The sequence below is a fragment of the Photinus pyralis genome, unplaced genomic scaffold, assembly GCF_008802855.1.
Source record: "Photinus pyralis isolate 1611_PpyrPB1 unplaced genomic scaffold, Ppyr1.3 Ppyr1.4_LG6, whole genome shotgun sequence".
NCBI lineage: Eukaryota > Metazoa > Arthropoda > Insecta > Coleoptera > Lampyridae > Photinus > Photinus pyralis.
Genome location: NW_022170663.1, coordinates 21,842,044 through 21,859,014, shown reverse-complemented (window position 1 = coordinate 21,859,014; position 16,971 = coordinate 21,842,044). Strand labels below are relative to the sequence as shown.

The window sequence follows — 16,971 nt, the reverse complement described above, 5'->3', positions numbered from 1 at the left end:
TTAGCTTAACGCGGATTCCCTGTAGATTAAGTTAAGAAATATTAGGGACATCTGGAAATAATTGCGTTATGTTTTTTAAAGTTTATCTCACTTAAATCTGGTCTTGCGATAAGGAGTTCGTGATAGCGTCGTAAAAGCTAATTGATTTGGGGTTCGCCGCAGTAAACACAGGCGCTAGTTTAGCGAAGATGAGCAGACATTTGAAACGAGTAAGTGGGGGTGTCGGTACGTGGTTCTGTCTTTCGAAGCTTTACTGATAAAACACTTCAATTAAAACAGAATTTTTTAACAACCTAACATCAACCCCAATTTGAGAAACGTGTTACCTAATAATTTTGAGCCCCGAAAAAAAATTGTCTCAGATCGACCCGGAAAAAAAAATTTCTTATAGAATGCGGCCTGGAGAATCCATAATTTCAAACAGTTCCAAGATTGGGCTACTAGTTCAAAAGTTACAGCCCTTTGAATTTTTTTCGAAATTGGTTTCTAGTCTATAACTTTTGATTGAGAAGTCTGATCGAAAAAGTACGAATTGATTTGGATTCTACGCACCCAAATTAATAAGAAAAAGTGTTTTCCCGAGAATTTTTGGTGTAGTCGATTTTTGGTAAAAAAGGAAGGTAATATCTACACTGTCTTTTTTTGAGCCCCGAAGAAAAAATTATCTCAGATCGACCTGGAAAAAATATTCTTATCGAATGTGGCCTGTAGAATCCATAATTTCAAACAGTTCCAAGATTGGGCTACTAGTTCAAAAGTTACAGGCCTTTGAATTTTTTTTCGAAATTGGTTTCTAGTCTATAACTTTTGATTGAGAAGTCTGATCGAAAAAGTACGAATTGATTTGGATTCTACGTACCCAAATTAATAAGAAAAAGTGTTTTCCCGAGAATTTTTGGTGTAGTCGATTTTTGGAAAAAAGGAAGGTAATACACTGCCTTTTTTGAGCCCCGAAGAAAAAATTGTCTCAGATCGACCCAGAAAAAAAGTTTTCTTATAGAAAGAAAGAAGATAGTAGTGTCAGGCATCCAAATCCCAAAGGCCAAAAGGAACAACTCGCCCAACTAGCGAACGCGTCGTCCGGCCATGGAGCTCAGTCGGGGAAACACCATAGGCGATAAAATCGCGTTTCTGTGATACAGTCAATTACAATCAAGGTACCACAACTGAAAAACTCCTATGAGGAGTACCTAGATGGGATCACAAAAACTAAAGGTTTAACGAGAAACGTACCCTTGGTGGAGTGCGAGGAGCTAGAAAAACATCGGGATAAAGTCAGAAAGCTATTCAACAAATCTAAACGGCAGAGGCGTGAAGAAACATGGAAAGGGTACAGTAATAACTAATAAGTGTCCGAGCAGCGTGAAGGACTTGGCACAAATTCTGTGAAGGAATGGATTCGATATCAACAGCATCACGCCTACAAAAAGACCAGTTCAACTGCATTGGGAATCTTAAGAAATCCGATTGGAAATACACAGTGAGAGTGTAACAGGGAAACATTAGAGTTCTTCATGAGCATTCTTTCCAGGCTCACAAGTAGCTTTGAATAATTTTATATTCAAAGCAAAAAGTAAAGGCTTCTCTTCGACAGATAGATGCAGAAGACCAGGTACCACTCTTCCAAAAGGTTGTTGGGCGCATACCGTAAACGATACAGAGCGAGCTTCTGTTTCACTTACATACCCGAGAACGTGGCACAAGGTAAATGTGGTGTTCATACCAAAATGGTCAGGACGCTCAATCAACCCAAGCGAGAGATGGGAAGCGCTATGGAATTGCAATTGCAATTAATCAAGTGGTTCAAACCGACGAACCTAGTAGGATACCTCTCAATTCTTGAGAGAGGAATATATGAGGTGGCCGAATCTATCTTTCAATCAGAGGTCTATGCCAATGAGTAAGAAGGATGCAAAAATAGACACCCTCACAGACAGTCAACCTGCACTAAAGGCGCTATAGCCTGTACCTGTGACTCCATACTAGTATGGGAGTGCATGTGCAATCTAGAGAAATTGGCAACTGGCAACCGAATTACACTATGGTGGGTGCCAGAGCATTCAGTCAACATGTACTGGTCAAACAAGGAGCACGACGGAAGCTAATAGAGTCAGAGCCCGCTCGTTAGTATAAGGGAGGTATTGCATTGGGGTAACCACTTTTTTGACGGAAATACACGTTTTGAAGCACCAGGAATCCAAATCGAACAAAATCTCAATTAGGTCAGTCTGTCTGTACTCTCATTTCCGGTTAAACGGTTGAACCGATAGGAACCAAATTTGGTACATATTCTTAAGACATAAAAGGGCAGAATCGCACATGCGCAGGTGGTATCTGTGCTAGCCACAACAAATTTTTTACACTACGATAGCGAGATACACAGATACTCAAGACCTAGTTTAAAATAATTCAGTCAGAAACTGAACTGAACACTTCCCACCTTAGCAATGTAAAGGAATATTATGGGAGTTGTAGAAAATACACAAACAAAATATGAATGTAGCAAAGAAAGTTGGTAAGAAAAAGGCAGAATAAAAAACAGAATCACTAACATCTTTATTATGTGCACACACAGATGCATACATGGTGGACAACTATTACTAACGACAAGACCAGCTTGACATCAATAAATAGCATCTAACGTGTTTTATCTGCACACAAGAACAAAATTCGTATTTCACATATAAATATCTACCAATGTCACGCATGAACTTAATTAACAATCAAAGACGCACATATTTCTGTGCCTCGTATTCATTTGCAAAATAAAAAATTGTGCACAGCACATACTGCCCTAAGTGTCTCCACACTTCACATAAAAAAAACAAATTTTTCTTCAGACAATCAAGAACAGGATTAATACATGATTTTTAATACTTACAAGGTAGAACAATTATCGCAATTTCAAATTTGAGTAAGTATGTCTAAGTCACCTATAAAATTATTTCCATTTTAAGTATATACGCTATATATTTGTATTGCACCTTACTTACAAATTATACAGTACATCTCGCAGAAAAATCAATCTTCTCGTTTCGATAAAAAAAATCGAGATTTACCATACAAATAATTAGTATCAAAGCAGTAAAAAAGTCCACAAAATTTGGTCTCACCAACGATTGGTACTGTTTTTTAATTTAATCAGTCTTAACATGTCTCTAAGTTTACAATGAACGATTTAGCTACGATTGCCCTACCCTATTTTGTGGAGTTTTCATACTATACAGTACAGTCAGTTCGTAAACTACGCTATCAAGAATGTTGTCGTGAATCGAATTATACATTTTTATTAGAGAGTGTGAGTGTAAACAAAAAGGATAGCCCTAGATGATGAGAAGAAAAGAGAGGAACTTCGGTTAGATCTGTAGTCATGCAAGGCACTCTTCGTCACACAACTACGATATTATCGTGTAAAATCTGTCCTGGGGGGTGAAACAAAATTGGCCTTCAAACAATATTGTGTAAATTTTTATGTATACACCTAGGGATCATTCATTTTAAGAAATCATTTAGTAGTCACCATGTCTTTGCACATGAAGCAACAAGGACTACACCCCACGTTCCCACATTCAAAGCTCAAAACTGAGACAGGTGCTTAGTTTGCTCAGTAAATCAAGACAAACCGTCTGTTTAACATTCTCCCTATAAAAATAGATACAAAGCTGCACATTATTTATTTAAAAGAGATCTCGACACAAGCGATACAATGATCATTAGCGTCGCAAAAAGATTAAGAATTTTCAGTCAATATTGTGCAATAATTTCTTTCCTCTTGTGTAAAACAAAGAGGTGTATGAACTGCTGCTTAAATTGTGAAGCAATATCGCCATGCAAGAGGGAGACTGAAAATTTCAGTCTCCCATGTTTCTCCTAGTAGTTTTATGGTGTTTACTTACCAAAATCACGATCGCGCGCATTTGCAAAAATATTCTCAGCATGTTTCCTACATATGTCTTATTTTAATGGGCAGGCGAAATCAAAATAGATTTCTGAGAAATATGAAAGTGTAAGTACAAAAGAGTTGTTGCTTCATGCGTAGCAAAAGTAGTTGAAAGAGATTCATAATGAGTTGGTCAAATTGAAAATGTAATGACCTCATCACTGCATGATTATTATAAATTATTACATGTATAACTTGAGCAAATGTCGAAGGATGTAGCGCAAACCTGTATAGGTTTAATAAAGTAAATGTCACAGCTGTCTCAAAGCACGAGTGCAAGGAATTAATGTACAAATTGTCCGACACTGATACCTACCTTACAAGTTAGTACGTTATTAATAAATATTTGTTAAAACTTTGGTTATTATAATAACAATAAATATATAATAAATTTACTTAAACTAAATTCCGTAAATAAATAGTAAATTGTCTAGCTTTGGTTAAAAAATGGGAGTCAACAGAAGCTGCAGCATTTCGACGCGTGACCGAGATGCGTCGCACAGATACCCGTCAGTTCTGTGCAAACGTTATTTAACTGCACGGCGGTCGCGGCCTTCCTGTCCTTACCTTGTTTCAATCCCAGGTTCTGATTAATGTCACTCTCACTTCCGATACTGTTCCTAATGACACTGGCGGCCCTCTGACGATTGCGCATTATTACGTCGGGATTTTGACTAATTTTATCGCGAATTAACGACCCGCACGACTGCGCCTTATACAGGCGATTCCTGCTGAAGATGCCCGGCAACGGAATATACAATTTTTTATGCACTTGAAAATATTTCCCGAACAGACGCATCTTCTTCGTCGAAACCTTCTCGACCAATTTGCAATTTTCCTTCTCTTCGAAGGTCTTCGGCTGCTTTAGACAATTGTGGGAGTCCGAATTTTTCAAGGGCGCATCCTTGCGCGACAGATGGTGAACCTTTTCTTCCTTTGCCAGCTTCTCGTCGTGCTTCTTTGTTCCGCTCATACTCAATCCCTGATAAGCGAAATTTGTATCAATAAGATTTAATGGATGAACAATGTAAATGCTAGAGCAGGGGCGAATTGCGGCAGAAGCACCTGTCCGTATTGTAACGTTATGTTGCAACAAGGGCAGTTTTTTATCAAATAAGCACACCTCAAAACAAGAAATCCGTTGTTGTGCAATGTTGCCGCTTCTGCGTTTAGTGTTCATTGGTTAACTTCCAACAGAGAGCGCTATTAAATTTACCCTGAATGCTCTTCACTGGAACTCTGCAGAATAATGCTTCGAAGTCAATTTTTCAAGTCATAAATTAGCGACGGGTTAGTAGAGACACAGAGAATTGTGAATGTCACTCTGTTGTACGGCAAGTTTCAATCGGGAAACCGGACGAGATTATCCGCAAGACTGACACAAAAGAACCTACGCTTGCTAGTAGGGACGCCATCTGAGCCCTGTAAATTGAACAAGGCTTGGTTGAAATTCCATCTTGTAGAGGGCAGTGATTAGACACCAACCACATTTTCTGCGAGACTCGTAAAAAGAAGAAAATCTTGGTCAGAAATGGCGAATATTATAGCCACTTTCTCCGTCAGAGTTTGTCTCGGCTGAAGTAAATGTTGTTTTGAGGGTCAATTTGCAGTATCATGCAGTGCACACCAGATTCATGTAGATTTCAAATACACTTTCAAGGACTTTAGTGAGACCACAGGAAATCAATGGGACCTATGACCAATCTAAGGAATATTCATAGACCCAGAGTGAAGATCTACACCAACATGGCGTAATTTAAGAGTTACTAACTAAACATCAACATTGGTGTGCAAACACTAAACTGCATAGTTGCGAGAGGATCATTTATAACGGTTAAAAAACAATTGATTCGATTAGGCGAAATCAACTAACCAAATCAGCTTCTCGTCTCGCGACAAGTTTTTCAGTCTTAAGCTTATATTACACGTGTCAATCTTTTTCTTCAATTTTAAGAAGTCTTTCAAATTGAAGGTCACGAAAATGCATTTAAGCCATGTGACAATTTTAAACTTAGTTTATTAAGAAAATAAGAATGAAGGAAGTTTTTTGAATTCTGGTTTTCCTTCAATTTTTTAGTAACTTTTAGTTACTTTCAGTTGTATCACCACCTTACCTACTTGTAACGCTTTTTTTCAGTTTTAAATTTATATTCCATTTACGTTACGCCATCTGTATATTTCTCGTGGAAATTCGATGTGGTGTTTCACCTCTTGTTTTTCATGTACGTTCGCTAGAGGTCACCGAATGTACCTTTCTGTATTTTCCCCTCTGTCTTGATCTTCCTTAAATTTTCTCGTACGCGTTTTTTTCCCTTTTTTGCTTTTGTACCTAGATATTTCGACATACATCGGTATATTAATTTGATAAATACGTAGAATTTGGATGATATCGCATTTTTATATGGAACCGCCATTTTCAGTTTCAATATCACGTGATATTTTCGCCAATGACCTACATCGACATTGTTTACTTAAGTCCTGAATATTGATCCTGAAATTAATTATTGCTTTCCATTGAATGTTGATTACAATTTTTGTGTTTGAGTTACCCAACGTGTCAAACGTTAATTTGTCATGCATTTATGTGCCGCGCTATCACGCCCTCTCTTTTGTTTTGTGTTTCATCTGATTGCAGATTATTGGCAGAAAGCGCTCTTCTGAGCTCGGTAGGGCTTCGGCTATGACTCAAAGGTAATATTTTATTTCGTTTTTATTCCGTGAGCTTAACATGTAAATGCACTTTGGTTATCGATACATTTTAACTCCGCTATTCTTGCGGAAGTAAATTGACATATGTAATTTAAGCTTTGGTCGATTAATTGCCTATATGTCTGAATAATCAACTGACCAATTGATTAATTAAACAATTGGCTAACTGACTAATCGATTAGTTGACTGTTCACTACTGATTTTAAAGTAAAACTGGTAACTGGCACTGATGGATCAATTGTAAAATGGAACCGTGCCATGCTCAGCAACAGAGTCATTATATCCATAATCGGGACGACGAAGATGATCTCATCGGTTACTATGCCCGTCTCCTCTGCTGTGGTGCTAGACGAGTTCCTCCGCGTATACACAAGGATACGCGGACGATCACGCGATCGTCATAGCGGGAAAGGTAGGCGGATAGGTGGTGCAGTAGACATGCCCTCTCCATTAACCCAGAAAAGACCGAGGTTGGTCCATTTACTAATAGAAGGAGAGCGGACCTTGATGGACTCACTCTTTGAGGACGCCAACTGGGCCTGACCAGGTCAGTGAAATATTTGGGAGTCATCATAGATTCCCGCCTGACCTATAAAGGGCACATTTGAGCGAATAGGCAAAATGGCCACTCATGTCTATGAGCATGTAGAAGGGCTGTACAGGGTGGCCAACTAAGAATGCGAGGTACTGTATCTGAGAATCTATCCATCGTAGAGGCTTGCGGTAAAAAAATTTATTACTAAAACGGCCACGAGCAAAACCTGGAAAATATTTTTAAGTTTCTGAAATGACCGCTAGAGGGCGTAACTGCAATCGGGGATCTAAGAAAGTGATGTTTCTGTGAATTCCGCTGTATTAACCTAACAAAAAAATGTCCGGTCTTTGAAGTTGACGATAATCTGAACAATTTTTCCTGTTTCTCTAAAAATGAAGTGGTGGGGGGTATTCAAAGGTTTCTGTAAAGAACACTCTGTATCTTCGAAACGGCTGGGCCGATTTAAACAAACTCGGGTTAGTTCAAGAGAGCTATTCTTCAGCTACAAATATTATACTATTTGAAGTTTTGTTAGTTTCACATATCACCGCTTGAGGGCTTTTATCGACATCCCGACAGAAATGGTTAATTTTCTCAAAAAAATTAAATGCATTGGTGCGATTTTTTTTCATGAAAAAGTACCTAAATTATACCTAAACAATCTCGCGAAAACAGCATCTCGATATCTTGATATATATATATTTTTATATCGTGATTTCGAGCATTTACGGCGGCATTAAAAGCTTCCTTTTTTAAAGCGATCCACCTTAGGGACACAAATTATATAATAAAAATAATTCCGGAAAAATTAGCTTAAAAAAATAAAATTTTGAGAGTACAAAATTTCATTTGGCCTCAATTTTAGGTTAGGAACAAAATATCGAGATGCGGTTTTCGCGAGCTAGTTTAGGTATCATTTAGCTACTTTTTCAGTTAAAAAAAATCAAACCAACGCATTTAAATTTTTTGAGAAAATTAACCATTTCTGTCGGAATGTGGAAAAAAGCCCTCAAGCGGCGATATGCCAAACTAACTAAACTTCAAATATTATAATATTTGTAGCCGAAGAATAACTCTTTTCAATTAACCCGAGTTTGTTAAAATCGGCTCAGTCGTTTCGAAGATACAGGGTGTTCTCTACGGAAACCTTTGAATACCCCCCACCACTTCATTTTTAAATACAGGAAAAATTGTCAAACAAAAATTGTTCACATTATCGTCAACTTTAAAGACCGGACATTTTTTTGTTAGGTTAATATAGCGGAATTCACAGAAAAATCATTTTTTTAGATTCCAGATCGCAGTTACGCCCCCTAGCGGCCATTGCAGAAACATAAAAATATTTTCCAAGTTTTTCTCGTGGCCGTTTTAGTAATAAATTTTTTTACCGCAAGCCTCTACGATGGACAGGTTCCCAGATACAGTACCTCGCATTCTTATTTGGCCACCCTGTACATGGGGCTTGAACCCTCGACTGGTATATTGGCTTTACCCTGTATTGATAAGTCCAATAATACTGTACGGTGGCCTGCCATGTGCAGGGCAACCTACAGGAAGCAGCTAGGACAGGTTCAGAGACTTGCTTGTTTGGGAGTCACTGGACACATGACAACCACGTCAACTTTCGCCATTGAGACACTTGTAGGCCTGTGTTTCTGGCAGAGATGTTGCGCTGTTAGTAGACAGGTTTCGATCGGCTACAGTGCTTGATCGCAGGCAAACTCTAGATAGATTAGGTGAATCTAATAGGGTAAGCTTGATCTCGGTGCCCGAGCCTACCTTAGGAATTGGTTGCTCTCTCTCTGTTGTCAGGGCCAGGATTAAAAACTGGATGATCAGTCAATTCCAGGCTCAGTGGCAACAAGCAACCGGGCTCGGGCAGCCCAGGGCGTTTTTAAAAGGTCTCCTTGGAAAATCTGGTTCTTCTAAGCTTCTAAAACTTCTCTGCGATCCTTTATTGAGAGGAACAGGCTCTAAACCTAGTTGCAAAAGAAAGAGGGTAGGCACAGTGGGCCTTTGGCGCACCTAAGTGCTGCCTGGTCGGGCTCCCCTTATGAATAGAACAGAATAATCTATATCTTAGTTCCCTGACTAGGCACCTGTCAGTAGGGGTCGCCACTATATTGGCGCACACAAGCCTTAAATTTGCGAAGTGCTCTCAGACCACTGAAACCTGGCGTGAAAAGCACTCCTTATCAATTAACATTAACAAAAATGGAGGTTTTTCTTGTCGCTACAAAAAGTAAGCTTGGGCGTCTCACCTTCCGCAAAAAACACCCCCAATTTTCAGAGTTTATGAAATTTCTAGATCTTATAATGGACTGAGGAAACCCATGTTTACGTAAAGAACACTTGTTTGGTTACTCAGACTGTTTACTATCATAGAACTGTTGAATCACTTGCAAAGTAATCGATCAAGAGCCAAAAAGGCAACAAAAAAGCCAATGCGCTAGCCAGGATGGCCTCAAAACAACAGTTTTGGGACCAGAGCCAGATCTCACATTTGCAGCATCAACTGTGAAGTAGTATAATCTCATAACTCATCATAGAACAGTCTTGTGTTTGGGCAGAATTAGCACGAAAGCACCAAGCACAGTTGTAACCCTCTTGCTAAGTGACTGTTCACCACTTGCAATTTTTGACAAAAGTAGCTCTTTCATAAGTGCAAAACAGAAAATCGACAACCCTGTATGAAGAAAGGGGCGGAGATATCTCTTGTCTACTACTATTTAAAACCAGTCGATCTCACCGCTCCTGTTATTATACCTTGTATCAAGGATGTACTATATTATAATATAGGATTGCCAGATCACGGTGTATTTTCGCCGCTTATAGTGGTGGGTTGTGACGTCACTTGCGGACCAGGCCACATGCTTTGGCTATTAATGCGCATAGTTTCCGTCGATTTGTGCACCACTTTAAATTTAAATAGATATATATCTCGCTTGCAGCATAATATCCTCGACAATATCCACCCGTTGCATATGAAATCATTGGTTGGGTTGAACAAGGCGCATGGGAATCATTGAACTGAATTGAAAAAACGACACGTGGAATAAAATGTAATTGAATAACAAAATATATACAACATAAATAAACCCTGAGAAAAAACTTAATGTCTATATAAAATGTTCATAATAATTTCATGGTAACACACGCACAACGCTCTTTCTCTCCGTCTGTTTTTCGTACCCCATACGCATGCGTGCACCCCGGTTTGACTTCTACAGTAAATGATATTCGGGTTCACATCGGCGTACCTTTTTGTTGCAATGTAGGTACAATGGTAAAGACTTGAAACAGTTATAACACTAATGCACAAGCATTGACAATTCATCAATTATAACGGGGAATTCTGACAAGCAGGTCAGTGGGTGACGTCACATACGGGCGGGAATACGATTTAACGTGAGGAACATTACAGGCATGGGGATCTGGCTATCCTATGTTACATAGCATCCTTGACCTTGTACAGGTAAATCGCGATTGAATAAGACACATTTGGGGACAGTTAACAGGAAAAGATTCTTGTTACCTCTTGTAATTGCCACTAAGCCATAGTACCTTTTTATTATAGAAAAAAAAACACCCAAATAGAATCGTTCCCGTCAAGACAGTGGTGAAATCTCATGATCACTAGCTGAATTATTAAGGGAAATAAAGACCACCATAGGTGGAGAAAAACTCTATTCTGAGAGGTTAATATGGACAACTTCTATTTGTGTCTTTTATCCATGTTTCCATGAACTAATACAGTACCTAACTGTGCGGATAATTTTAGCACAATTGAATATCAAAGTCACTGGTATTAGAGTTAACCATGTTTCTAATCTAAAAACAACCACGTTAAGTATCTAATTACGCTCAACATGTTATATTGCCATCGAGCACAGTGATGAACGTTTTATTAATGTGACTAAATGATTCTCTAGGGTTAATTATCGTAGAAAGTGATGGGAGATAAATTAGCAAAAAGAAAACCTCAACACGCACAACTTTACCTACATTCGTCACATAGTGCTAAAGTTGCTCTGCCTTCACCTGCGTTCAATAACACAACGTTACCCCAGATTCGTTCTCTTTCAAAGAAAAATGAGCTTACCTGTAAAATACGGGCGCCCAAACCTTTCGCCTTTGGGACAACATTGGCACATGGAGTTGCGTTATAAACAGGATTAATAACGACAGAATGTGAGGCGTCTTCTTGAACCTCCGTAATGCGATTTAAAGATTGAGATTCGCGCAGTCTCGTCTCCCTCCTTCGTCCAGTCTTATGCCTTCGGCCGATACCCGAATTTCCGGCGTTCTTTCGGCCGCTATTGCTGTTATTACTAGTGGAATTACTCTTGGTCGAATCTTGAGTGTTCGAAACGTTATTTTGCGCTATGATCGATACGGATCCTAGTCTACCGTTCGTTGTACCGGCGCTCGCGCCCGTTCCCGGCTCTTGGGAGTCGCTGCTGTCGTCGTGCGAGTCACGGCGGCCCTTGATGATCGATTTTTCCGCGCTGGCGAGTTTGTGAGCCCTTTTCTTCCTACTTTCGCTATCGTCGTCGCTAGCGTCCGATGAACTGCAGGAGGCGGTGCGATTCTTGTGAAACTTAGACCGTTTTTGTTCGTACGATGTTCGCTTCTGATTTCGGCTCACGAACTGTCGGGGCGCGGACCGCGGGTTGACTTCCGTACAGTCACCCTCCTCGAAAATTTCATTCAGCTGCAATTGAGGAGCTGCTGGAGAATTTCGGGTGGGAGAAGGCATGGTGTTGAATTTCTGCACTGGGGGCGTGTTGTACTGTGTAGTTGTCACAATGGGAATCGTAATCGTCGACGATTCGCTGATAATACTTGTCGGGACTACGTTCGAGTTGGGCTGCATGTTGTTAATAATTTTTGCCTGAATCGGAGATGTCGTTTCAGGTATACTCGCGCTTTTTCCCATTCTCCACTTGTTTTCCGCCGATTTAGGCCTGTCTTCGCACAGGTTTCTTAAAATGTTCATTTTTGGAAGCACTTCACGTTTAATTATGGCAATATCTTGTTTCCGCCTTTCCGATTCGGACAAGCGCTCTTGTAGGGCGAGGTTCAAACGGCCTTCCGAACGAGATCCTCGCCTGTTGAGCGAATTGTGAGGCGGAGCCAACTCCTCTCGGCCGGAACAGCTCGACAAGTCTTCTTCTTCTTCGTCCTCCTGTACTATGCTGCACTTCCGAGATCGCTAAAATTGATTTTGACCTGTAATGTGTACAAAGACTATAACTGGAAGTACCTGCGGTAATTCTCCGGGAGTTCGGGGTACAGTAAGTAAGTTGGGAGTTGGTCCGGTGCCTCCCAAATCGCGAAGAGGGGTGGGGGAGCCCTGCGCAACGGCCAAATGTTCAGGTCGTCGACCTTTATGCGTCTGTTCGAGACGTTTCGACTTTAATTTTCTTTCGGCTAGCAAGTAATATGTGGCGGTAATGTGATTGTAGGCGTTCTTTTCGATACTCCTGCAAGTAAATTGTCATCTTAGAAGGAATCACAGTTTGACTTACTCTTGGACTTCCTCTTTGGTAGCGATATTTCCATTTACAATTTTTTGAACTATGAGGTTGTGATCTTCATCCGACAGTTGCTCTCGGGTAATGAGAGGTACAATGTCTAAAGATTGATCGCCCTTTTGCTGAGCCAGCCACGGATGCGCAGCGATCTGCGCGAGTGTTGCTCGTTTTTCGGGATCGCGCACGAGCATTCGAGCTATCAAACTACAAACAAAAGCAAATGCATAACAAAAATTATTCGGTGTCGATCTTACTCTTGGCAGTCTTTTGAAACATGCGCTGGAACAGTATATTTACAGTCCATGATCATGGTAAGCGTCTCGGAATCATTTGCTTCCTGAAATGGGGCCTGCCCACACACTAACATATATAAAATAACACCAAGAGACCAAACATCAACAGCTGGAGCATCGTAAGAATCGCCTAATAAAATTTCGGGTGCAGAATAAGCCAAACTGCCGCATGACGTTTCCAATTTTTGACCGGGAAAAAACTTATTACTAAATCCGAAGTCCGTTAACTTAACAACGCCGAGTTTTTCGAAGAACACGACATTTTCGGGCTTGAGATCACGGTGCACTACATGCAGTCGGTGGCAGTACGATATTGCCTTGACAATTTGGTAAAAGTAGTCACGTGCCAGTTGTTCCGAGAGACCGGCATCGTGTCGCATAATGTAATCGTACAAATCCCCTCCATCTCCCAACTCGAGAATCAAATAAAGCTTCGTGGCAGTATCAATTACTTCGTACAGACGAACGACGTTCGGATGTTGGACTAGTTTCATACAACGGACCTACAAATACATGTATCCGCGTATGCTACACCGTGCCACTTACCTCTTGAAAGAGATGAGCCTTGGAAACATCGTCGAGCTTACTTTTATCGATGACCTTAACGGCGACCTTCTCCCCGGTAAAGACATGCTTGGCCAATTTCACTACGGCGAAGTGCCCCCGACCGAGCGTCTCCTCCAAATCGTAAAGGCCCGCAATTTTCCCATCGTATACCCCGCCGCCAGATCGGATTGCGATAGATCCTCCACCTCCCAATCCGAGGCTTCGGTGCATTCTAACCTGAAGCAAAAGAGACTATAATTAATACTAGAGCTTTTGTTGCAGGGGTTTGAGGGCCCTCGATTGTAAATAAGATGAACCGATACGTCCTATTTAAAGTTTAACATTTTGGCGAGGGAAACGGAACAGGCGGGAAATGGAGATCGCAAGGTGAAAGTTTAGTCGTCGATCCGCAAGGGAGCAAGCTCGTGCAGTTGTAACCGGTGGTCGCTTTGCTTTGCACATATACCGCTTCATAGCATACGTGACCGAAAGTAGTAAAAGCGATAACAACATGTGCATTTTCGATAAAGGTGTGCATTTCCGAGATAAAGCTAAAACTAAAACTTTCGTTGGTGAAAGTTAGTAGCGATAAAGTTTTACCAGCTTTATTTTAAGTGGAAAAATTATTAACAAGAATGGTGCTGCCATGCTTCAATCGCGTCGTTAAGAAGCGGTAATTGAAGTGGGAGTTACCTGCGAGCTTAATTTTTTGTTAAAACGGGAGGTTGGCCTAATTCGTAACAAGGCGAGTAATAAAAAACCTACGCGAATAAATCAATTCTGAATCTAAGAATCGCTTTTCATGCAAAAAAGTGATTAAATATGGTGACATTCAAACTCATTGTGATAACTGATAACAGTGATAACATAATGAAATTTTCCATTTTCCAGGAAATTTGTCGGATACGTATTCTCGCACTATTAGGGTGTTGTGCGCAGAAACACCATCCTGTTGAAACCAACAGTTTCCAACTATTGTTTTTTGTGTGTGCCGTATATCGTTGATGATGAAACGAAACGTTCTTTTGAAAATCTGTCAACGGTATCTTGTAAAGCTCAACAAGAGACAATGGGAAAGTGTTTTTTATTTTTTGTGTATCTGTTCAAGTAACATCAGAAAAAAATACAACGAAATCGGCAAATTTCAGTTTTTCTGGTACATCTTCGGAAGGAATCGGAATTTTCTGGTTTTTTCTTTAAGCATGATAATAACTGTTTAATTGCGCAACTTTTCCCTAATTTGACCATAGTTGTATGGTTAAATGGAGGCAAAGCTGCCCCTTTTTGTGCCCAAAAATTCACATTTGACATTTTTGAACTGAGAAACCGAGAAATTGAAAAAGACAATAGGTACCTGTTAGCACCCTCTATGGACACTTTTTTTTCGGAGAATCTGAATCATATTTTCCATAACGCGCTAGATCTACAAGCAGCAGACCACTATACTTTTTTATTTCTTATGGGTGCCATATTGGGTTTTTATGGAATGAGATAGACATACTTTTACATAAATTTGCAAGAAAGATTTCAAAATCAAATGTTTTACATTCGTTTCTCAACAAAACATCTATGGGTAACTAGATCTTGCGGGATCAACATAGCAGCTATGATGGCAATGCATTCAAATGAATTTCTCGTTTTGTTCTCTATCTCATTCCGTAAAACATTGTATCTTGCACCGTTACGGAGATCCCAATGGCGAGCGAGTTACAAATTTGAACCACCCTGTACACAAAAATTCGAAGCACTTGATGGTTCTAGCTAGAGTATTTATGCGGTGCACAGGGTTCGAATACTATCGGGTCTAGTCCGTTGATTTTAGATGTTTATATTTCAAAAAAATGTAAAAAGGTTTTCGCGTTAAGGAGAGTAACTTCAGCGCATTTTCCACTATTTATGTGTACAAAGGAACACTCTGCGCATGCGTTAAAATATGCGATATGTCAGCCACTAGAAGAATCTTTGTTAAAATGGCAAAAAATCTCTATTCATAAGAAAGTTGATATTGTGCAGTCTTTCTTGGTTGCGATGCCAGAGCTATTAGCTACCTAATGCAAAAAAGAACGAACTAAATATCTCGCAAACTGAAGAAGTCGAGGTAGGAGTAGTTAAGGCCTCGGAAGGACGGATAAAGTGACCATAATAGCGCCTTATTTATTTATTTGCCTTTATTTTTGAATGGGCGGGGTTTCAGCCAAGGCTGCTGCACCAACCCAACCCACTATACATTTACAAATATCCATGCCCGAACCCGGATTCGAACCAGGGACCCTTAGCAACACCACAGTCCAGTTTCAACTTAAATCGGGCGCTCGGTGTATGAAAGCGGGAAAACAGGCGTTCCCGTCACGTAAAATCAGGACGAAATAAATATTTATAAATAATTTATAAATAAATAATAAATATTTTTATTAATTTAATTAAAGTACTCTAAATGTATCGAAGGTCTTTCAAAGGTGTGCTGTTGAATTTGATTGGTGATATATAACCATGTTTTGCACGCATAGAAATCGGGACAATTCGGGATATTTTTTCTAATTCTGGCGGGACGTCTAATTTTATTAAAAAATCAGGGCAAATCCCCCTTTTTCAAGACGTATGGCAACCCTACTTCCAACATGAGTTGGAAAATGCGCTAAAATAAGAATATTTGTTTTAAAAACTACCGGATATAACAGTGAAAATGTCACGTTACACCTGCTCTCTTTATTTTATATGCATAGAATGTAACTTGCAGTTTGTCGACAATTTAATTTGGTTTTTTTTTTTTAAAATATGAATTTAATTATTTTGTTGTTGTTTAGTTATGTTAAGATTTTGAGTTTTTTGTTGTTTCTTTCTTTTTCTTTTTTTTTCTTATTACATTAAATCATTGCGCGTTAACTATTATGTATTGTCCTGTAATTGGAAGGTCTGTTCTGTTGGGCAATAAATCTCTATTATTACTATTATTACTATTAATAAATTTTAAAACTACATTCATTTTTGGCATCAAAAATAGAAGTTGCAATTTGAAAAACTGAAGTTTTTGACATTTTTTATTGATATCGCAGCAGCACTTTTTTCAGACTTTCAGCGGTCACTTAAAAAATTCCTTAAGACTTTAAGGATTCCATTATAAAAAGAGCACTCACTTATCTTGAACAGTTTAAGAGATGAATTTTTGAATGGACCCTCGCATGTCAAAGAAAAATTGACATATGTCAAAAAGTATGACAGATAGGTATGTAAACCTTAATTGCGTTGAATTCATAATAAAATGGCGCATTTAGAAAAAAAATAGAAGATGGTATGTTTCTATTAAACAAAAACAAGATGGTGCCAACTTCCGGTATTTGCGGAAGCGGCGCCATCTTGAAATTATTTTATTTCAATTCACAATAGTCGATTATGGCTGTGAACCAAATTTCT

General features: G+C 39.4%; 1 protein-coding gene across 2 annotated transcripts in view; it reads right to left on the bottom strand.

Moving 5' to 3' along the window:
- Positions 1-2,532: 2,532 nt before the first annotated feature.
- Positions 2,533-16,971, bottom strand: part of LOC116173126 (SNF-related serine/threonine-protein kinase-like) — a 29,868-nt gene continuing 15,429 nt past the window's right edge. Inside the window, exons 2-8 of one of the 2 annotated variants that reach the window (XM_031490406.1) lie at positions 13,561-13,797; positions 12,976-13,517; positions 12,716-12,925; positions 12,451-12,670; positions 11,287-12,399; positions 11,190-11,225; positions 4,797-4,922 (exon numbers count right to left, since the gene is read on the bottom strand). In XM_031490406.1, the coding sequence (XP_031346266.1) occupies positions 11,205-11,225; positions 11,287-12,399; positions 12,451-12,670; positions 12,716-12,925; positions 12,976-13,517; positions 13,561-13,791 (2,337 nt within the window). In that variant the 5' untranslated portion in view covers positions 13,792-13,797 and the 3' untranslated portion in view covers positions 4,797-4,922; positions 11,190-11,204. Of the gene's footprint in view, positions 4,923-11,189; positions 11,226-11,286; positions 12,400-12,450; positions 12,671-12,715; positions 12,926-12,975; positions 13,518-13,560; positions 13,798-16,971 lie in introns of both variants that reach the window. The other variant, XM_031490405.1, reaches the window with a different exon arrangement.